The sequence below is a fragment of the Prunus mume genome, linkage group LG4 (genome assembly GCF_029339155.1).
Source record: "Prunus mume cultivar Tortuosa linkage group LG4, ASM2933915v1, whole genome shotgun sequence".
Lineage (NCBI taxonomy): Eukaryota > Viridiplantae > Streptophyta > Magnoliopsida > Rosales > Rosaceae > Prunus > Prunus mume.
The window spans coordinates 24,051,082-24,073,296 of NC_142701.1; the positions used below are offsets into that span (position 1 = coordinate 24,051,082).

Consider the following 22,215-nt stretch of genomic DNA (forward strand, 5'->3'; position numbering starts at 1 on the left):
ATCAAATCTTAGCTGCCGCTCTCTACACTCCACTTCGACTCTCTCTCTCTCTCTCTCTCTCTGCAACTTCCGAATTCTTCCATGGCTTCCTCTTCAATGGCAGCAAGCGGAGTGCTCAGGCCCCGATCATCGTCGATGTCCCCGAATGCTTCGAAGCAGACCCAGAACGCGAGTCTCTGCAGAAGCAGCAGAGGCCTCTCCTTTAGTGGCTCTCATCTCGCCGGGACCAAAATCCCAACAGCCAGCACTTGTTTGAGGAAATGCCCCACTCACAGAGCCCCACCGTTGGTTGTATCTCCGAAGGCTGTTTCGGATTCCAAGAACTCGCAGACATGTCTTGATCCCGACGCAAGCCGTGTGAGTGTTTATTTGTACCTCCATTTTTGCTGCTTTTGTTTTCTGCATTAACATATTGCGTTCTTGTTTTGATTGAATTATGGTGTGTTGTATGTTAGAGTGTGTTGGGGATTATACTGGGTGGTGGAGCTGGGACGAGGCTCTACCCCTTGACCAAGAAGCGTGCAAAGCCTGCCGTTCCATTGGGAGCAAACTACAGGCTGATCGATATTCCAGTCAGTAATTGCCTCAACAGCAACGTATCCAAGATCTATGTGCTGACCCAGTTCAATTCCGCCTCTCTGAATCGCCATCTTTCTCGTGCTTATGCTAGTAACATGGGTGGATATAAAAATGAAGGCTTTGTTGAGGTTCTTGCTGCCCAACAGAGCCCAGAGAATCCCAATTGGTTTCAGGTGATTAAAACGCTTGTTTTTGCGCTTGTGGGGTTGTGTTGGCAATTGGGTTTTGATTGGTTTTCTGAGTTGGGATATTTGGTTTTGGTGGTTTACAGGGTACCGCAGATGCCGTGAGGCAGTACTTGTGGTTGTTTGAGGAACACAATGTGTTGGAGTTTTTGGTTCTTGCTGGAGACCACTTGTATAGAATGGACTATGAGAGGTTTATTCAGGCACATAGAGAAACTGATGCAGATATCACTGTGGCTGCTCTGCCCATGGATGAGAAGCGTGCTACTGCCTTTGGTTTGATGAAGATTGATGACGAGGGACGCATTATTGAGTTTGCTGAGAAACCTAAAGGGGAGCAACTCAAAGCTATGCAGGTAACGATTGAGTTTTCTGAGAAACCTAGGAGTGTTTGTGGTTTTAGTTTTAATTGATTAGTGAGGCAAAATATTATTGTTTCTGTTTTGTTTTAGGTTGATACTACTATCTTGGGTCTTGACGATCAGAGAGCTAAAGAGATGCCTTATATTGCTAGTATGGGTATATATGTTGTGAGCAAAAATGTGATGTTAGATCTACTTCGGGACAAGTTTCCTGGAGCAAATGATTTTGGGAGTGAAGTTATTCCAGGTGCGACTTCCATGGGTTTGAGAGTAAGTTTTCATTTCATACATTCTATTTCTGTTGTCTCTGCATTCCTTTCAATCACAAGGTTCTTCTTTTTTATGTCCACTTCGGGGGAAAAATAATGGAATAATTGTTAAGAGTTGGTCCCAAGCTCCTGTGGAGTTGAAATCCCAAGTTCTATTAAAAAATTTAAGCAAAATTAGCAAGTGGAGCTTCATTATAGCCTAGTCTGACTCGATTTCAAATATCTTTCATCAGAAATTGAACAAATTGATTTCTAGTGAAGAAAATAAGTGGCCATAAATGAATCAGTATGGTCTGCTAGAGGTTTCCCAGTGTTGCCATCATTTTGTTCCCTTGCTTCCCTGTCTCTAGAATCCGAGCACCCAGAGTACTAATTGTTTAATGTCTACAGGTTCAAGCCTATCTGTATGATGGCTACTGGGAAGACATTGGTACCATTGAGGCTTTCTACAATGCAAATTTAGGGATAACCAAAAAACCAGTTCCAGATTTCAGGTACGTTTTGTTCTAAAACTTGTTTATTGATGCTTCTGTTTTGTTGCACCAATTGATATGGTATGCTATCAGCTGGATCTGGATGTTGTATGCCGGGCTAATTTTCAACTTTATATTGTAGCTTCTATGATCGTTCCTCCCCAATCTACACCCAACCTCGGTATTTGCCTCCATCAAAGATGCTCGATGCTGATGTCACAGATAGTGTTATTGGCGAGGGATGTGTGATAAAGGTGAGTTCTTGTTGGAAAAGTCAGCATTCTGCTTACTTGTTCTGGTTTACTGTGAAGTCCTTGTCGGCTAGTCCCTGTTCTCTTCAATGTCGAAAAAGTTTACATCTATATCCTATTGTGAAAAGATGACGGGAATCAACATAACTTATTGCAGTCATGCTCATTTAACCCACCCGTCTTTTGCCTATTGCAGAACTGTAAAATTCACCATTCAGTCGTTGGGCTTCGATCTTGTATTTCAGAGGGTGCTGTCATTGAAGACACATTACTGATGGGAGCAGACTACTATGAGGTAACTACTGCTCTTTATTTAAAACCTACTGCTTTCTCAGTCCAGAGATAACTGAAAAACGTCTTTTTGTTTTAGAAATCTTGTCATTTTTCGTTTTACATTTCTGTGGGTTGAGTAGATTATACTGATGCATTTACTATGATTGTTACAGACGGATGCTGACAGGAGGTTTCTGGCTGCAAAGGGTAGTGTTCCAATTGGTATTGGCAAGAGTTCTCACATTAAGAGAGCTATAATTGACAAGAATGCTCGAATTGGCGAAAATGTGAAGGTTAGGATCTATCAGTTTAACATGATTTTGTTTTTTTGTTTTCATTTGAGGAAACAGATCAGAGAAGGCTATGAAATGAGAATAGGAATGGAATCTTGACGTGGGACTTAGTTGAGAAATGGAAATTTCATGATATTATGCTCAACTGGCAGAGCTAAAAGCTGCTGAAGGCTGTGTGGGGTTTGGACCTGGAGAAACCAGGTGACAGACCCCATGCTCTATTGTAGGTGAAGGCTTGAGAGAGAGAGAGAGAGAACAGAACATAGAAACCTTGCTGCAAATTATATCAGACTTAAATTCTCAAGTGGCAATATGCACCTAGCGTCCTGTTTCCTACTTATGCATTGTAGGCAATGTTGTGTTATTAATTCAAAATTTTACTTTGTTCTTTTTCTTTGATGATTGCTCGAAACATTTTATATTCATTTATCTTTGTGAAACTGAAGATTGACAATGTAAATTACAGATTATTAACACTGACAATGTGCAAGAAGCTGCGAGAGAAACGGATGGATATTTCATAAAGAGCGGGATCGTGACAGTGATCAAGGATGCCTTGATTCCCAGTGGAACAGTAATCTAGCCACATCCCATGTTTTTGTACCTGTTTAATGCTGATCACGAATCTTCTTTCTTCTTTCCTTCTTTCTGGTTACTGGGCTGAGAGAGAAGTCCCGAGTACGCAGCTATAGCAGCAACTTAACAAGTCTACTTTGAGCTCTTATCTCTTCTGTTCCTGTAATGTATATTTCACGATGTAATTATAGAGGAAGAGACCTCAGGAATTTGCTCTCTTCTATCTCAAATAAAGTTTTTGCCAAATGTTCAGTTATCGTTCTCAGAGATCACATTTTTAATTAAGTAGTTTAAATAAGCTCATAAAATCAGAAGAATTATAATACCCATGTTGGAGAAAAATGTAAGTTGGGCCCAAAGCTTGATATTTGAAAGTTCAGCATGCAACTGGTGTTACAGATACACCCTTTTATAAAGCTTTACAAAAAATACAGTGCAAAATCTGGTTCTGAAAAAAAAATTTCTTCATAGCTGAAGCAGTTTTGAATTACTCCATGACAACGCCTGCGTCTTAAACAGTGAGGATGAACTTTTTTTTTAGCTGAGATGTCATGCATTAGTCAACCACACTGTCGTTATCTGTAGAAACAAAATCAGTTTGGTAAAATTAATACATGTTATGTTACAGACCTAGTACAATTCTTAAAATAAAAATTAAGAAAAGAAATTGACTCCTAAGAATGTTTAATCAAGGAATTTAAGAGATAAGAGAACCTCTTTAGTTTACATCAATCTCTCCGCGTAGTTATGATTAGACAACTTAAAAAACAGGGCTCTATGTACTTTACCAAGTCCCTATAAAAACTAGAAATTAAGGATAAATGAATGGTTCAGGCATTCATAACTGACATAAGCGAAGCTGCGGTTGCACATTAATGGCTCCTTTGGTGTCTAGGATTGGATTGGATAAGTCACCAAATCTAAGGTATGTTGAAGGAGGAAATTAAGGTAGAGGTGAATGATTTTTCATTTTGGGGGGATTAGGAGGGAGAAGTTACAAGGTGTTGGTATCCTACCATTTTGTGGGGATTAGATGGGATAAATTTTCTTCGTGAATAATCAATATTCTACCTTCAACTTGGTAATTTTTATTTTTTTTCATTTCTTCCTTAACATGCTTTAAATATAGGGAGTTATCCTATCCAATCCAATGCTAGCACCAAACGAGCCCAAATCCAACTTGTTTCCAATCCCAATGACCCCTGCATGAATTAGGAAAAGCACCCCCAACAACCTAATTCTGTGAAGATAATTAAAACTCAAACCAAAGGCAAAGCTTTTAATTACTCATTTGACATACGTAAAGTATCTCCACCAGTCTCACTTGCATGCTACCAGAAAGATGCCTAGATTGTTAATACTACTTGTCAGAAGTTTTGAGGCTTCAGAAACCATTAAAAAAAAACCTTATTGCTCAAAATCCTTCAGCATTATGCTATTCCAAAGTCATTTATTTCTGACGCAAGAATGGTTGATGTCATCATCATACCATTGCTAAGGTTGACAGGTGAGAAATTTAATATCCAATTGGCAATGAAGTATATTTTGAGCATGTAGTTAAAAAAGAAAGACTAGCTACATATCTTTACCTATTACGCCCAAGCCAAACACCCTCCTTGCATATAAAGTTCTCAAATATAATATGAAAAATTGAAAATCAACAGAATTAGTGATCCACATATTTCTTATAAAAAAATGAACTATGGGTACAAAGTTACCTGCTTTCTTTTGAGTCGAAAGTGGAGTTCACCTTCGCCCAATCAAGTTCCTCCATTTATCCTTAAGATCGACTGGAAGACGGGTTATGTGAAATACGTTATGACCAAATTCCAAAATTTGTGTCCAGGGGATCTTTTTGCCTTTTGCTTTATAAATTCTCACTCCCTCCTGAACAAATCAGAAGATAATGTCCTTAGCCTACACTGAACTGACCCCAATTGAGTCATGCAATCGCATTTTTTGTACCTTGGCCAGCAATGTTTTTTAGCCTCTCTCTGATTTATCTATGCAAATATTCTTAAGAACAAATCTGATAACTTTTCAAAATTGGAAAGAAAAAGAGAGCTCGGCATATGCAAGTCTACGTACAAAACACATAATTTGAAAATTTTGACACTCCCAGTGATACAAATCAGTTAGGCATCAACATACTCTTGGCAGGGATTAGATGATACTATTTCAGAAGATGAAATCATTTCCAGAAAGGCAGGAAGGGAAACACAAACAAATACCTTTAACATTTCTACCTCTTCACCTGTCCAGTTTAATTTCTTGCGCTTCCCATTGGGAAGTACCAAGTTTCTGCAGCATAAGAGGATAAATAAATTATTATCAATTGGTACTAATTGCATAAGAATATCAAATGAATCCATCTACTATTTTTATAGAAAACAAAACCAGACTCCATATATAAACTTATAGAAAAAAAGTAAACTTAAAATTAATAACATAACTCATGATCACCTTGCAAATTCGTGATCTTCTATTTCCTTCTTGGAAAAGGTTTTAGCTTCCTCATTTTGCTTTCTAGAATCCTCCACAAAACTTGTTTGACAAGAGGATGATTCCCTTGATGGAGAAGGCACTGTCCTCAATGAAGCTAAATTCTGAGGCTGTTCTGCCTTTTGAGCTTTTCTCTTGAAACGCTTCTTCCGCACTAGAGGAGACCCAGTATCTAACTCCTCAGATTCGGACACAACAGTGCCATTTGCAGGTACCTCGTTTGCTTCTGGTTGCCTTTGTTCTTCATCGTCACTTTTGTCTTCATTCTCCTTAGACACCCTTATACCTTCCTCATCTCCTTGGTCTAATCCATCATGTCCATGGTCCTTATTTGTCTTTTCTTGTACATAACAAGCATTCTCAGGCTCTGCATCCACTTCAGGTGTCTCTTCAACAACTTCCCCCTCCTGCTGGTCCTCATCTATTCTTTCTCCACCTCCTACATTTTCAATCTCCCTCCTCGGCTCATTGTCCCCTTGCTCGGGTTCACCTCCTTCAATCCCCAGAGTCTGATCCCGAACTTCACAACCACCCTGCCCATCACCATAGCCGCAACCATTTCCCTCTCTGGCATCAATAAACTTGGACAGGACTCTCTTGGAAGCCATTGCCTTTCTCCTCAGCTTCTGAGTCCGCACAAACTTCAGCTTATATGCACAATAAGGACAGTAAAAATTGCCCATTTCATCAAACACAGGTTTAGCACACATACACTCCGCATGCAGAGCAATTGGGCAACCCATCTCAGTACAAACCAACAATTTCCTGTTCCCACTACCACCATTACACCTAACACAATTATCTACTTCTAACCTATCGAACTCCATATAGATTCTTCAACAAGCACTGTTCTTTGCTTAACCCAGAACTCAAATCCTCATCATCATCATCATCATGCTCATCCTAACAACAAGCAATAGGACTCAATGGACTCAATCACAAGTATTTCAAGTTTCAACAAGAAAAAAAAAAGCAGATAAAAGATTTGAAATTTCAGGAATTTAGTAGTTGCTAACCTGAGTGAAGAGCTGGGGCGGTGCCCTAGAGAAAAGTCTGAAGCTTTTCACAGGCCGAGGCTTAACCGTCCGTCTCTTGCTTTTCATTTGTAGTTCTCTGACTCTCCGCAACTACGTTCACCGTCGAGGTCCTTTCGGTTCTCGTACTAAGCACGAGAGTGATACGACGTCGTATAGCTGTGTCGGATTAGTAGCCGAAGCTGGTCTTGTTCTTTTTTTTAGGGTCATAAGATATTGGACTGTACATAATTCAAATAGCTCAGACTGGACCGGCCCAAAGATTTTCATATGAAATTGGATGATTTTTTTGTTTATTTATAAAAGGAAAAGTGGTTAATGTGAAAATTTGAGAGAGGGATCGGTCGGTGTGAATCGTGCAACGTTTTTTCTGCTATGAGAACGGAAAAAAAGTGAGACTGTGAGAGAAAGTTATTGAATTGAAAGAAAGAAATGTGCTTTGCATGTCTGAAAATAGTAATGGAGATATGGGCGAGAATGGCGGGCTCTGGATGGCTGTGGATCACATTCACAGATGTGTTTCCTACTGCCTTCAACGTTGTTTACCGCTTTTATCAAAAACCATCAATTTACACCCAATAAACTACCTTCTTTGCTTCATATCTTCTGCCCTCCATTGCTCGTTTAGTTTGGAAGGATTCTTGGATTTATTGAGACAACAAGGCAAAATTCAATTTTGTTACTAATTTGCATGTTCATTTGGTCTAGCCCAAGATGCCATCCATCAACTGCAATTGAGTTACATGCATATGTATATAATTCCATTGCCACAAGGTTAGTTTCTCTACTTGCCATGGTTCTTGTTCTTGTTTTGAATGTTGTGGTTGAGAAATTCATGTTGTTGGTTTGTATTGGTCATCATACTTTGGCAGATTCGTACTAGTTCTCTACTTACTTCCCATGATTTTTTTTATTTTTTTGTTAATTGAGGTTGCGAAATTGATACTGTTATCCAAAATTTCATATGGGATTTTTTAGAACAGATAAAGAACCTATACATAGATCGGATGTATATTTATGTATGTTGGTATTAGCCATGATGATTTGACAGATTTGTGCAAACTTGTATGTATGTATGTTTGATTGTGGAGAATGTGATGAAACAGTGATGCTTTCTTTCGGAGATGGAATTCTTGTTGATTTCTTGGCATAGAATTGTACTACCTCCCCATGGATACTGATAACCATTTTTACAACAACGATAACAACAACAACATCCACAACAATGGTGCAGCCACAGTAAAAATAGATTCCCATGTCGAGGTTAGTTATTAAATCTTTAGCTGTGCATGGTATCAAAGGCATTTGCTATTGGTATTGATAATCTCTGATATTAAAAAAGATTTTGGTTCCACAGATGGGATCAGTGGAGCCCAAACCAGCGTTTGAGTATGAGGACCAGAGCCTAGTTGGTCCTGACAAACATTCCTTGGATGAGGCTCCCCTCAGATCTCTATACTCTGGTGGTCCAGGAGACTGTTCTCCCCAGGCCATGGGGAATACGGTGGTTGATAGCATCAAGATTGTAGTTTTCTCTGCCAAAATTAACTTGCTCATGCCTTTTGGCCCTTTAGCGATCGTGGTTGATAAATTTTCCGGCCATCGTGTGAGTTTTCTTTATCTGTTTCGGCATGTGAATTGTTCGGATCCTCATATGATTGTGTACTTGGTTATTTGATTCATTTATTGGATTTTAGGGTTGGGTCTTCCTTTTAAGCTTGTTGGGCATCATACCTTTGGCTGAGCGATTAGGATATGTAACAGAGTAAGATTTCTTGCATTCTCTTTGTATTTTCTTTATTTGCAAACATAAAAGTTTATGAGTTTCTTGTTGAGCTCAACAGCGCCTGGGAGTGGCCATGTGGGTTCTGATTATAGGTCCCAAAATCTATGTTCACAAATGAATCCAACAGCCATGTCTGAATAAATATCTAGTTAACTTGATGTATTTGAGAACCTACATTTATTTTGGAGCATATTAGGATTTAATCCACGTGCACGTGAGCCGGCCATCCATACTAACTTTGCAATTAATGTGCATTATTGATTACCTAATATAGCTTGGCTTCTTTGATGCAGGCAGCTGGCTTGCTATACTGGACCAACAGGTACGTGTGTAGCTAATACAAGTATCATTCTTTTCTTTTCGACCATTAATAAGGACCAAATTTTGAAGCTATTGTACTAGCTTTACATTTAGCAGCCATTCCGTCGATCTAAAAATTTTATGCCATGACTCAAATTATGTCTTAAATTTTGCAGTTGGAGGGCTTTTAAATGCCACCTTTGGAAATGCAACAGAACTGATAATATCAATTTATGCTCTGAGACGTGGCATGATTCGTGTTGTTCAACAGTCTTTACTAGGCTCAATTCTGTCAAACATGTTGCTGGTGCTTGGATGTGCTTTCTTTGCTGGTGGACTTGTGTTTTCAAAGAGGGAACAAGTTTTCAACAAGGTATGTTTTCTTTCTTCATCACTAATGCTTGGTTAGTATAAAAAAAGAGAACCGTGTCTGTCTTCTACCATTCGTATTTTTTTTTCTTAAAGCTCAAACTTCCTATATTCTCAGGCAACTGCTGCAGTGAGCTCTGGATTGCTATTGATGGCGGTCATGGGTCTGCTCTTTCCAGCTGTACTGCACTCTACTCGCACAGAGTTGCACTTCGGGAAATCTGAATTAGCCCTTTCAAGATTTACCAGCTGCATTATGCTTGTAGCATATGCTTCCTATCTGTTCTTTCAGTTGAAGAGCCAGCAGAATTTATATGTTCCAGTTGATCAGGTTGGTAGCAAAAGAATTTACTAATGAGGACCTCATACCAAAAGAATTTATTTAATACTTTCTTTCTGGTCTTCTCCAATGAGGACCTCATACCATGTTACTAATTCCTACCCTCTCACTGTTCTGGTGTCTGATGAAATTGAATATGGAGAAAGCCTAACCACTCAAAATTCTTTAAATTCATTTTTTTCTCAATGCAAATGTTCTACATATGTATTGTTTTGGGGAACAATTATTCTTCTGGTTTGATTTGTTTGCGAACAAGTTTTAACTCATTATTTAATGAATCATACCATGTAAAAATGAATATTTTATTGGCTGAAGACAGAAATCAAATAAGTGAAGTTTGGTTGTCATGCTCACTTAAAAGGAAAGTAAGCACTGAAATACAAAAAATGCCTGTTATGTTCTCTCTCTCTCTCTCTCTCTCTCTCTGAAACAGTTTGTGCAGAATCTCCATTATGTGATCTGATTGTGTATACTTGGCATAAAACCAGGCAGAGAATCACGCTGAAGAAATTTCAGATGGTGAAGAGGAACCTGAGATCTCTAAGTGGGAATCCATAATATGGCTATCTATTCTAACTGCGTGGATTTCAGTCCTCTCAGAATATTTAGTTAATGCGATAGAGGTAATACCTTCTGCAAATTATCTTATTATCCTAAGTTTTTATATTATTTATCTCCCCTTCAGGTGTATGACAACTCTGATTTTGGATGATTTGTAATTTTCATAACTGTTCATATGGTTTTTTCAGTGACGAATTTCTTATGTAGTATCTATATATTTCCAAGTTATTCTTATGGTATTATATTATATTAATGCTTGCAGGGTGCATCTGTTGCAATGAACATTCCGGTTGCATTTATTAGTGTTATTCTGCTGCCAATCGTTGGGAACGCAGCAGAGCATGCAGGTGCTGTTATGTTTGCCATGAAAGACAAGCTTGTAAGTGGTTGTCCTGTTGGTACCATAATACAATCATGCATGACTTGTCATTATATTCTTGTTGAATTTTTCTCAATGTCTCATGCAGGATATAACTTTGGGAGTGGCGATAGGCTCATCAACCCAGATATCTATGTTTGGAGTGAGTACCAAATATCATATGGATCTAGACTGACATTTATCGTTAAAAAACTTGTACATGTGTGGTTCTTAATCCTGATACTATGATTGAGTCTGTGCAGTATGTAAATGCAGCTATCTGTTGTGGATTTTTTTCATGTTTTCAAATATATATATTGCTTATTGTTTTTTCGTAACAATTATAGCTGGAACATAAATGTTCTGGAAGAATTTATTGCTCTTTTTTACTTCATTTTGTGGTTATTACTTTTTAAATCCTCTATTGTTGTTTCTATTGCTGCAGATTCCATTTTGTGTGGTGGTTGGGTGGGTGATGGGGTGCCCTATGGACTTAGATTTCCAACTGTTTGAGACAGCCACACTTTTCATAACTGTTTTAGTAGTAGCCTTCATGCTACAGGTTCGTCATTTGAGTAAATTATCTTTTCTATTTTCATCGGTAATGGTTACTTGATTGCTTTTATAAGGGAAACTGTAGAATGTACCATGAGTTACTCCATGTTCTTTGAGTTGTGAATGGCAAGTTTGGAAAGCTTAGGGCCTGTTTGATAACCATTTCAATTTTAGATTTTAGTTTTTATTTTTTATTTTTTGTTCTAGAGTACAGAGAAAAATGAGAGTAAGAATGGGAATGAGGATGAGATTGAGAGAGAGAATGAGAGGGGAGGATGGGAGGGAGGAATAACAAAAGTGAAAACAAAAACTTGAAAGTGAAAACAATTTCAAATAGATTTCAATTTTTGTTTTCACTTTTGTTACTCCTCCCTCCCATCCTCCCCTCTCATCTTCCCTCTCAATCTTATTTCCACTCTCATTCTCACTTCCATTCTCCCTCTTTATCCTCTATGAATAGCACAAAAAATGAGAACTAAAAACTAAAATTGAAATGGTTATCAAACGGGCCCTTAAATTTAACACTTGTATTTTAAAGTTGGTATAGTAAAGGTAAACATCAATAAGTTTTAAATAAATTTGCAAGATCCAATACTGATACATACACTGCATTCAAACACACACATGGAAGAAACATTGATTTGGGGTTTGTGGTGTCTCCTTTTGTTTGCAGTGATTATTTTTTTTCTGTATTTTTTGTTTACATGGATTTAATTTGAACTTGCAGGAGGGAACTTCTAATTACTTTAAAGGACTAATGCTCATTCTCTGCTACATTATTGTCGCGGCAAGCTTCTTTGTACATAGAGATCCTAAAGCAATACGTGAGTTATCGCCTCCTTTTCCCTCAAGTGGCCAGTGGATAATTTATCTAATTTCCATTAGATTCAGAGTTCTAAAAGTTTCGTCTCATTTTGTATGAAGGCTTTTGCTCCAATTATGTCGATGTGGAAATGCCATATCTTGATACATTTTTGCAGTGAATGCATCTTTATTTTATATTACTTCCATTTTGAAGGATTATTTTGCTGCTTGCACATTCAATATAATGGAGAACAGACTGAGTTCATTTCTTATCTGCAAAATTTCTCTCTGTCCAGTATGTTTCTTACATATGACTTCATGCACATTTCTGCAGGGGATAAGCCCCAGAAACCAAAGCAGTAACTGAGTCAATGAAGTGGATCTAATACTCAAAGTCAATGTCATGTATTGAAGAAGTGGTTTTGCCGGTAGCTCCTGAAACCTTGACGATTATGAGTACTTCGTAGGTGGATCTTCTGAAGATGCTGGACAGATTTCCAAGTTGAAATACTCATGATAGCTAAGTGGATACGTTTCCATCCCACACCACATTGGAGCAGGGAAAAGATAGTTGTTTATAGGATATAGTTTAAATTGATGTTCAAAAAAATAGGAATGGTATGAGTCAAACTAAGATTTAGCAAATGATGTATTATTTTCCCAGATATAGTTCAATTATGTAATGTACAGTATCAATATGAAATTTTCAATGTTGGTTTACATGGATCTTAGTAGCCAATCATCCATTAATATTGGCTATTTGCCAGACATTAGACTTGTTCTTCATCTTCAGAGCTGTGAAGGTTGTTTATATTGGATTTTGAGGCTCTTCTTTAGGCTAATAATAGATTATGGAACTTCAAAATTTTGGTTTAAGCTTTGTGCTACTTTAAACTTCAGAAACAGTATCTCATTATCTCAATGGAGCCTAGGCAGTTAGCACAGTACAAAGAGAACATTTTTGCTCACCAGATTGGTGGTGAGCATTACCACCATATTAACGGTTGTTGGATGAGTTGAATTTTTTAGATTCATTTAGCATGTATGATTAAATCACACTCATTCAACGGCAGTTAATGTGGTGGTAAGGGTGGTGAAGCATTATCACCATATTAATGTGACTATTGGATGAGTTGAATTTGAGATTGATGTAGCAGGTAGATTAAATCACACTCGTCCAACAACAATTAGTGCCGTAAAATGCTCACCACCATTGAGCAAAAATGTTCTCCAATACAAAGCTTAAGTAAAAGTTTCAATTTTTAATTTTTCGTTTGCCTAATTTTGCAAGGAACCACTCTAGTGGCTCAAGCTTTCATTATTGAGAAGAGAGTTTGCATTTGTTTGACCCACTGACAGTGGTGAACCACTGGAGAAGAGAACCATGAGCTCAAAGGACATTGAGATGGTATTATCTCAATAATACCCTTGCTGTTTCTGTAATACAGTAGGGTAAAAGCGACATTATCTATTTATCTTTATTCATGAACTGGTCCCAAAGTCTGTTGTCTTACTCGAAAATATTTGGCAAATTGCTACTTGGTCCTTTTGCAGTTGTTGAGGAAATTCTACCTTATCCTATTCCCTTTCTAATCTCCTGCGCTACAGACGCACCAAAACAAAAAACGAAGAAAAAAAGGAAAGAAAAAAGGGGTTAAGATGGTTTGCTCAATCCCAATTCTCAAACCCTAGAAGCTGTAAACTTGAAGAGGCTGAGAAGAGAGTGGCAGTGAAAGAGTGACTGAGTGACTATCGTTCTCTGTAATCTTCACTATTCAAAGTAGAGAGAAGAAGAGAAGGCTTTGGATTTACACTTCACATAGTTGTTCCAAAAACGTCGTTTTTTTTGTTGAAAGAGAAAAAACGTCGTTTGAAATCACTGTGCATTTATCACTGAAAACACTATGGTAAGTGTTGCCAATCAATCGAATCTCAGAAACCGAACGAAAATTTATTGATTTCAGTTTAATTCATTGTACAAGTTCACAGTTCACTGTGCTTGTGTTTGATTTGGACCTCTCAATTTTGTTCGGTTTTCGATAATCAGACGGGTCGGGGCGGAGGTGGAAGGGACCGGTTTCGGATGGAGCATCCGGAAAATCGAGGGGGTGGCGGCGGTCCCCGGCGTTTCGACTCCAAGAATGGCAAAGCTCCGCCGTCCAGACACCTCTGGGTTGGGAACCTCTCTCATAGTATCATGGAGAACGACCTCACTGAGCACTTTCTTCAGTTCGGGGAGCTCGAAAGCGTGGCCTTCCAGCCCGGCCGGAGTTACGCCTTTCTTAATTTCAAGAGGGAAGACGAAGCAATTGCCGCCATGGAGTCCCTCCAGGGTTTTCCTGTTGCAGGCAACCCGCTGAGGATCGAGTTTACCAAGGCGGTTAGTTATTTTTTTTTCAAGATGCTTTTTTTCTATCTTTGTTGTAAATATGCACTATGTAATGTATGTGTGGGTATTATAACTTGGTTATCTGAATTGAAGGCCATGGTAGCTGACTATTTCCATAATCTTTGAGTTTGAGCAAGAATGTATTGCATAGTTCACCAACTTATAATGTCAAATTAGCTAATTAAAATGCTCCATGACAGATGCAGAACGATTGATAACAGTACCACGTTCCACGAAATTCATTAATCCATAAGATTTTACAAACCAGCATAATCACAAGGCTCACATGAAAGATTAATGTCCATAGTAACAAAAAAAGTTAGTCCTATATTTTTAGTAGGGAGCACTTTTAAGACTGAATAGAGGGACATGTGCTTTCCTCTCATTCCGCGGTTTTCAGCATGATCATTCTACTAGCATTTCCACATACTTTCAGTAGTTTCAAGATTAGCTTTGAAGGTGAAACACGTGCAAGGGGAGGCAATCCAATCTCTCTTTTCTTGTTTCCTTTGCTTTCCAAATGTTTAATGAAAAACCTGTTGACTTAATGTAATAAGTGAATGAGAGTGTTCTGGGTTGCATGCCTATCTAAGAAGTGGTCAACCACAGGAAAATGCATTTCCCTTCTCTCATTGCATAAGAATAGTAGGAAACCATATACAAGTTGGACAAGCTGAGGTTTAACTGCAAAATCTATAGAATGGCGGGAATGTTTATGCCATGGCTAGCATGATATCATTCCATTACCATTCCGAACTTCCCATAAGTAATTTACTAAAGAAGGGCGAAGCACACCATTTTTTCGCTTGTCTCTATTCTTACTGTCATTCTTATTGTCTAATTGGAGTCACAATGCACTCTTTATCAACTGTGTTGGGGTTCAGAATTCTGTCCGGTAGTGGGATCTTGATTTGATGGTTTTCTCACTGCAAATCATAATTAGGCAGGGTTTGAGTGTTAAAATACTAAGTTTCAATGTGAATCCATTGACTCATGTGAACTTAACAGGTTTCATAGATTTCTTTCTTCCTAGTCCCAGCTTATCCATTCTGTATTCTTTCGCACACTGAATTCACAGTTGGGGAGGCATTTATACATACTGCGAGAGTTTCAATTGTAATAGGGAAATATTTTGCTAGTGTTTTCTTCCGAACTAAAATTTTTATGTATTACAGGTTGGAGAAACTCTAATGAACTTGTTATTTTTCCCATCATTGAGAAATTTGTCTAGATTATGGTTGCTAGCACTAGATCGCATGTAGGGAACAGTTTCAGGAATTAATCTGTTTGGAGTTCCATAGGGTAGACTGTGCTTATGGGAAGTTTGGGATTGTTTCTTATGACTGAAAGTAGTTGGACAGTCATATCAATAAATTTTTCATTGATAGAGCAAGGAACACCATACATTATTTGATATATGGAGACAGTTGGGCTTAAAATATGCATGTTTGACTTCACCGTTTGTTACTTGCTGTGTTGTCTGTTACTTGTCCTCTCTTGATCAAAAGCACTTTAGGTTTTACCTTGCAACTTAAAGAGTTTCTTGAAATCATAATGGATTTTTTAAAACATTTGTGGCCATAACTAGTGGAGAATAGTTGTGAATAATTGAAAAAAGATGTTGAATATGCCTCCTTAAGGTGCTTTCTCCTAGCCCTCTCCAACCCACCCAACCTAAGAACAAAACAGAGTAGGAAAAGGTGAGTGTGACAACTCATCAAAATCATTTAATTGGATCATCAATAATTCTATGAAGGAAACAAAATTTTGATTTGACGGGAATAACAGAATATGAAATTCTCACTGAAGAAAAGAAAAGGGTTCAGAAGCCTTTTATCAGATTAAAAGAAGCCCTCACCAGGTAAGAATCCAACCTGATCTCCATATCTTGGACTATAATAAAAGGAGACAATTTTGGCATAATGATTGTTGCATGGATGTTTAACACTACCAAGGGACCTTTTAACCATTAGAAATCCAATTGTATACATCTTTTATCACATCAAACTGATTCCATAAATAGCAAAAATTAGAACCCTATGAACAGCAAGCAACTCAGCATAAGTAGTCACCTCTTGTCGCAAGAGCGAGAAGGAAATATTTAGATATGCAACCTCTCCCAGTATCTCGAATAACAATGTAACTGAATTCATAAGATAAAGGCAAATTAAGTCCCCAATACATGCAGCAAGACAGGGGAGGATTCAATGAAAACATGAAAGACCTGGGAGTGGATTCTTGTGCTCAATGCATTTGCTGAGTTTAACACCCACACCACACACCCCCCCAACCCCCACACCCTCACCCCAATTTTCTGTTTATTTAAGAATACAGTGGCCAGAAGATCCTATTGGCATGCTGTAGCTCAGATCATATGAGGAAGGAATCTTCTTGGAATAAGCACAAAGTCTTGCATGTGTTGGCTATTCAAATTCTGCAGCTGCTCAACAACCAAATGATTCATATGCATAATAATTTACTTTAGAAAGAAAAGAAAAAACCATGAGATGGCACAAGGCTCACAGTTACATATTATGTTTCACTTTCTTTTTAAGTGTGGTCCGTATGTTGGATCCAAATGCAGAAAAAGAAAAAAAAACCATTACTGCAGATTGCATATGAACGACCAGAAATCTTAATGTAACTCAAACTTCCAACATTCAATCTGTTAAAATATGCAAATAGTCAGATCTTGTGGATGATGCATCCCAATCATTATTAATATTAAAATTTTTGCAATCTACATTGTTTGCACTCTTTTTTCCTTTCTCAATATTCAAAAAATAAATCTGTCATGAAAATCCAATCCACTATAATAATGCAACTGGATGCTTCATGCTTTAGAAACTGTATCCCTATTATCTTCATCTTTTGTTTGCGTCATGATGATGGTTTGAATGGAAATTTCAGGCTAGCATTAGAGCAAGTATTCTTTCATGTTCTAAAAGTTTATCTAAGAGGGTTAATGTGAGTTGAAAATAAGGTGTGTTCCATTTAGCACAGCAGTACATCTGGAGCAGTTAGAAATCTCATTTAAAGTTGGAACAACTGAGCACATTGCTTATCTCCTTCAGTTAAAAGAATGTGCTGAGGTGTTTGCCTGTGTTTACAATCTTTGCCTTGGGAGGCCCATGTACTATGGAGCTCTTTTTGGCTATCCTATTATTCTTCACTAAAAAAATCCAGGTCAACACTCTTAAATTCCTGAATGTCTTAATGCTGAAATACTTTAATTCCTGTGTACCATATGAGAAAGATGGCGCACTTAATCATGGAATAAAATTTACAAATCAAAAGTTATGTTTGTGGCTTCATCCTTTGTGATATGTTAGCCATTTGTAATACTGAAGATGTGGTTTCCTACTATATGCATGGTAAGAATAAGTATGTGCTCATTATGGGTCAAGTTGCAGTCGGCCAATTTGGGGACCATTTTTCGAAGCATGATTTGGATCTCTTGCTTTGGTTTCAAATATCAGAAGCTAATTTTGATATTAGTCGGAAAGGAGTCTGTCTTCTTGTTTATAATCATGGAAGGGTTTGCAATTTTTTTTTTCTTTCTATTTTAAGGATTGTGCTCCATTGGGAACAATTGGTGACCAATTATTTGCTTACTCTTTCTAGCAACCATTTCTAAAACGATGAGCTGGATCTCTTGATTCGGTTTCAATCTAATTTGATATTACCGGAAACAGGTCTATGATCTTCTTTAGAATCACTAGTTTACTAATGATTATGGTAAGGAGTTTTAGTGTCTTGGTTGGATTCTTTTTTTCCATCTTAAGGATTGTGCTTCTTTGGAAACAATTATTGAGTAAGTATTTGCTTACTCTTGCTTGCATGGTTTATAATGTTTTGAGTCATAAAAGGTGACGTGTAACCCCCAGGATGTGATATTTACTAATAGAATTCTTGTGCTAAGATATATATTTGCGACTCTGATTTGAATAATGAGACACATTGACACTTACCTTAGAAAGCTACATTCTTGGAGTTCAAAGCAGCATTTTCTCTGTTTTCTAATGCTCTAGTGGATCTTTTAGTGAGTGATCCATCAACCTTTGTTTGAACTTGTTTTGGTGTGCATGTGTGTCGACCTTCCAAATGATTTGCAAAATGAGGCTCTTTAATTTTTGCATATATCTATATATATAAAGGCGGAGATAGAACATGGAGTGCAAATTCAGTAAGTACACTTGAAGTAATAGTAGTTTAATAGCTTCATTTAAATGGGTTATGGAAGGACATGTGATGCATGAGGTGGTTGAATAGGATGTTCAGGATACCTCTGTTGTTGCTTTGAGTAATCTATATGAGAGTTGGAGAGTTGGTATTAAACTTGAATTTTCTTTCAATATCAACTAGCACCTACATATGACCAACAGGACGGGATTAATGATACAAAGTTAGAATCGATCTTTCTATATTCGTTCAGACATAAGTTCGTTCTGTGCTTTCTTTGATGAGATCTTTAATCACAGGATAAATCATCAGCACCATCGCGTGACGAAGATTACTCCCAACGTCGAGATGAACAACGTTCAGCTCTAAGAGGATCTCCTTTCTTGCAAAGGGAGTCTAGAGCACGTCAGGCTAGTCCTGAGCAATTTTATCAGGAAAAATCCAATATGAATGATAAGAATGCAGAGCCTAGTGCAGTTTTATGGATAGGGTTTCCAGCTTTATTGAAGGTGGATGAACTGATATTAAAGAAGGCTTTCTCACCATTTGGTGAGATTGAGAAGATCACGGCATTCCCTGGTCGTAGTTATGCTTTTGTTCGATTTAGGAGTGTAATGTCAGCATGCAGAGCGAAAGATGCTCTTCAGGGAAAATTATTTGGAAATCCCCGTGTACATATTTGCTTTGCAAAGAGTGAAACAGGTTCATCAAACAGTGGAAGGAATTTAATGAATGTCCCTCCATCACCACATTTTAAGGGGAATGACCGCTCAGGATCGCCTGAGAATTTTCGAGAGGAGAGCAAGTTTGGGAGCTTAACAGGGAATCCTAGCATCAGATCTCCTCAGTATTTCCCAGATTTGGATGCTGGTGATTCTGATCCCTATAGTTTAAATAAAAAAGGGAATTTATGGACAGGTGAAAACAATACGTTTGACCAGAGGAGGTTTGGGGAAATGGGGTCCGAACTAGGACTATCGGAAGATACGTATGATCATCGGGGTAGTCCTAAAAGAGAGAAATATGCTCATTTACACAATTATTCTCAGAGATTTCCTCAGACAAGTCAACCATATGAAGAACCATGGGACTTGCCGGAAGATATTCATTTCCATCATGGGGCCAAGAAATTGAAGACAGAGTCTTTTCTTCCTGACAGAGAGCTTCCAGAGTATGCCCTATCTGACTTCGAACAAGAAAGACATGGTTTTCCTAGATCATACTCTGATTTTCCCCAATCTGACAGTTCTAAAAGAAACTTTGAGGCAGGGCCTTTTGGTTGCAAACAGATCCCAGAGCGACCAATGAATTTTGCTCTACCTCCAGGACAAAGGGGTGACCGCTGGAAAGAATCTTATGATAATTTTCAGGTGAACTCGGGTTCTCAGCTAGCAAATCCTGTTGATAGGAGAAGATTTACTCCTGAACCAGACCAGTCTTCTTTCAATGTGTGGAAATGGGAAGGGACTATAGCAAAGGGAGGAACTCCTGTCTGTCGTGCTCGCTGCTTTCCTGTGGGAAAAGTTCTTGACATGATTTTGTAAGTAGTAAATTTTTTTTTCCCTCAAATGAAATTTTCCGGTTACTTTCATGATTAGAGTAAACAGAATCAAGAACGTGAAAAAGGCTATATTTACCTAATGACTGTTTTCCATCTTTAACAACAGCTGATTGATATCACTTCTTGCTTGTTGCCTTGTCTATTAGTTACATGCCTGTTTTATTAAACCCAAAAATATGCATTAGTATTTTCTTTTTCTTTTTTTCTAAAATTCTTAGCAAACTTTTGAGTTGCAGTGTATTTAGGTGTGTTAGGAATGAGAGAATTTTAATTTATTTTCAATGAATTTGAGAGTTTACAGAAAGTGTGGTTGCATGATATTTTGGTTGTATCAATAATCCGACTGCAAAGGTTTCTTCCCCCCGCCCCACCACATAGAAAAGGTTTATTTAGGTGACCCAATTTTATTGAATTTCTGAATCACACCTTCTGCAGCAACATTAATAGATTAAAACAGACTATACTTTGATGCCCTTTTGTAATTTTATTGAGCGGTTTGGTCCCTCTGTTAATTAACTTAGTGATTATACTTTTCTTGATATTCATAAACTACAATGTGCAACATAGATGGACCATTTTCAACTGCTCTGAAACAAAATAAAATTTTAAAATGTTTCGTAACACGTGATAGTGTTTGTTGGATCTAAAATCGTTATTAGCACCAATGCTATGCTGCAGGCCTGAATTTTTGGATTGTACTGCAAGGACTGGTCTAGACATGCTTTCGAAGCATTACTATCAAGCAGCAAGCGCTTGGGTTGTGTTCTTTGTCCCTGAAAGTGATGCTGATATTGGATACTACAATGAATTTATGCATTATCTTGGGGAGAAGCAGCGCGCAGCTGTTGCTAAGTTAGATGACAAGAATACCTTGTTTCTTGTACCCCCATCAGACTTCTCAGAGAAAGTGCTGAAGGTTCCAGGGAAACTCAGCATCTCTGGTGTTGTTTTGAGGTTAGAGCATCCTAGTTCCAATTTTGGATCTCATCACCAGCAACATGAAAGAAAAGATAGGAGGTTATTGTCGTTTCCCGGGGACGCATCATATACAAATCCATCAACACCTTCAGAATCTATTCATCCATTTACATCTTTACCTGATTCAAGTAAACCAGGAGGTAGCAATCTCTCTTTCTTGGGGAATTTAATTACATCAGCTCCACCAGCGTCATATTCAGGTTCAGCTCATGGTGTTGGCAATGGATCTGAGTCTTACAATGAAAACAGGCACGATTATCCACTACATAAGGGAAGCCCTACATTGGGGCCAAATTGGTCTTCTCACCACCTGCAGAACTCAGTTTCTGGTAGTCGAAATAGACCAACCCAAATGTCCAGTATTGCCGTTGATCCTATTCATCAGGATCATAGGATCATGCAAAGGGCAGTGCAAGAGTCAAGCACTGCAGGTGGAATTTCTCATATTCGAAACAGCAGTTCATCACTCCATGAAACCCAATCGTCACCTTCTTTGGCAGCCCTGCAGCCAGACCAACTTGCACAACTGGCATCATCTCTTCTTGGGCAGCAGAGGCAGCCTGGGAGCACTCCAAATCCATATACCAGAGAAGATTTTAGGCAGAGAAACACAATGAATGAGTCTGACAACCTTCCAAGGACATCCCAGAGATTTGGTCTGCAGAATAATCAGGTGAGTTCTGAATCATCAACATCTCAGTTTGGTCAAGTTCAAGAGTTGCAGCAGCTGCAACAGCAGGTATCAACCGTGTCGGCAATGCCTCACATGGGCCAAAGAGAGCTTCAAGCAGTGGTTCAGGGAAATCAACAGCTGCAAAGTATTAGCTCAAATGAAGCTGTGGAAACTGATCCTCAGAAACAACGGATGCAAGCAACATTACAGTTGGCAGCAGCTCTTCTTCAGCAAATCCAAGGAGGGAAAGGAAGTTGACTAGAGTGTGTTGGTCTCATCTGTTTGTGTGAGTGAGTAGCAAATAAAATTTTGATAATCTTCCATGGGACAACTACTTGTGCTAATACAAGGAAATTCAACATTCGACATCTGTAACAGAGTGCAGTTGCACATTAATTTTGCTTGCTTTCCCTAGCAAACTCAGAATTAGATGTAAATACTCTTTTCTTTTTCTTTTTTTCTTGTTGGGGTTCAAGTAATTGAACGTTTATTGGTTGTGTTGTCCAATGGAAATGCTAACTTATTTACGTTCTATTTGGACTTAGTTGAAGAAGTTTGGATC

General features: G+C 38.2%; 4 protein-coding genes across 8 annotated transcripts; 3 read left to right on the forward strand and 1 right to left on the reverse strand.

The window, feature by feature from the left end:
* Positions 1-46: 46 nt before the first annotated feature.
* On the forward strand, positions 47-3,517 carry ADG1 (ADP glucose pyrophosphorylase 1). The gene is made up of 9 exons (XM_008231538.2): positions 47-357; positions 456-752; positions 851-1,120; positions 1,217-1,396; positions 1,786-1,889; positions 2,011-2,122; positions 2,316-2,414; positions 2,566-2,685; positions 3,152-3,517. Exons 1-9 carry the CDS (start codon positions 82-84, stop codon positions 3,266-3,268), a joined length of 1,575 nt encoding a protein of 524 aa, XP_008229760.2. The 5' UTR covers positions 47-81; the 3' UTR covers positions 3,269-3,517.
* Positions 3,518-3,592: 75 nt separating this feature from the next.
* LOC103329108 (Homeodomain-like superfamily protein) lies at positions 3,593-6,920 on the reverse strand. Of its 3 annotated transcripts, none has more exons than XR_016125898.1 (6): positions 6,780-6,920; positions 5,725-6,666; positions 5,493-5,562; positions 4,980-5,148; positions 4,851-4,876; positions 3,702-3,840 (listed from the first exon to the last, which is right to left on the reverse strand). XR_016125898.1 is itself a non-coding variant. In XM_008231537.3 (5 exons), the coding sequence occupies exons 2-4, from the start codon at positions 6,588-6,590 to the stop codon at positions 5,008-5,010; spliced, it is 1,077 nt and encodes a 358-aa protein (XP_008229759.2). In that variant the 5' UTR covers positions 6,591-6,666; positions 6,780-6,920; the 3' UTR covers positions 3,593-3,840; positions 4,980-5,007. The 3 variants fall into 3 exon arrangements, 1 of the variants encoding a protein (XP_008229759.2); XR_016125899.1 differs by having other exon boundaries at positions 4,851-4,891; XM_008231537.3 differs by lacking the exon at positions 4,851-4,876 and having other exon boundaries at positions 3,593-3,840.
* A 204-nt stretch (positions 6,921-7,124) lies between these two features.
* Positions 7,125-12,590, forward strand: LOC103329107 (vacuolar cation/proton exchanger 5-like). 3 transcript variants are annotated; one of them, XM_008231536.3, is made up of 13 exons: positions 7,125-7,571; positions 7,904-8,060; positions 8,155-8,403; positions 8,495-8,562; positions 8,877-8,905; positions 9,060-9,256; positions 9,371-9,583; positions 10,081-10,215; positions 10,416-10,532; positions 10,621-10,674; positions 10,957-11,073; positions 11,794-11,890; positions 12,205-12,590. In XM_008231536.3, the coding sequence occupies exons 2-13, from the start codon at positions 7,968-7,970 to the stop codon at positions 12,231-12,233; spliced, it is 1,398 nt and encodes a 465-aa protein (XP_008229758.2). In that variant the 5' UTR covers positions 7,125-7,571; positions 7,904-7,967; the 3' UTR covers positions 12,234-12,590. The 3 variants fall into 3 exon arrangements, with proteins under 3 accessions (XP_008229758.2, XP_088905840.1, XP_088905839.1); XM_089049714.1 differs by having other exon boundaries at positions 7,128-7,571; positions 8,140-8,403; XM_089049713.1 differs by lacking the exon at positions 12,205-12,590 and having other exon boundaries at positions 7,128-7,571; positions 11,794-12,127.
* Positions 12,591-13,476: 886 nt separating this feature from the next.
* Positions 13,477-22,185, forward strand: LOC103329106 (RNA recognition motif (RRM)-containing protein). The gene is made up of 4 exons (XM_008231535.3): positions 13,477-13,777; positions 13,918-14,250; positions 18,741-19,981; positions 20,681-22,185. The coding sequence occupies exons 1-4, from the start codon at positions 13,775-13,777 to the stop codon at positions 21,909-21,911; spliced, it is 2,808 nt and encodes a 935-aa protein (XP_008229757.2). The 5' UTR covers positions 13,477-13,774; the 3' UTR covers positions 21,912-22,185.
* Positions 22,186-22,215: the final 30 nt, after the last annotated feature.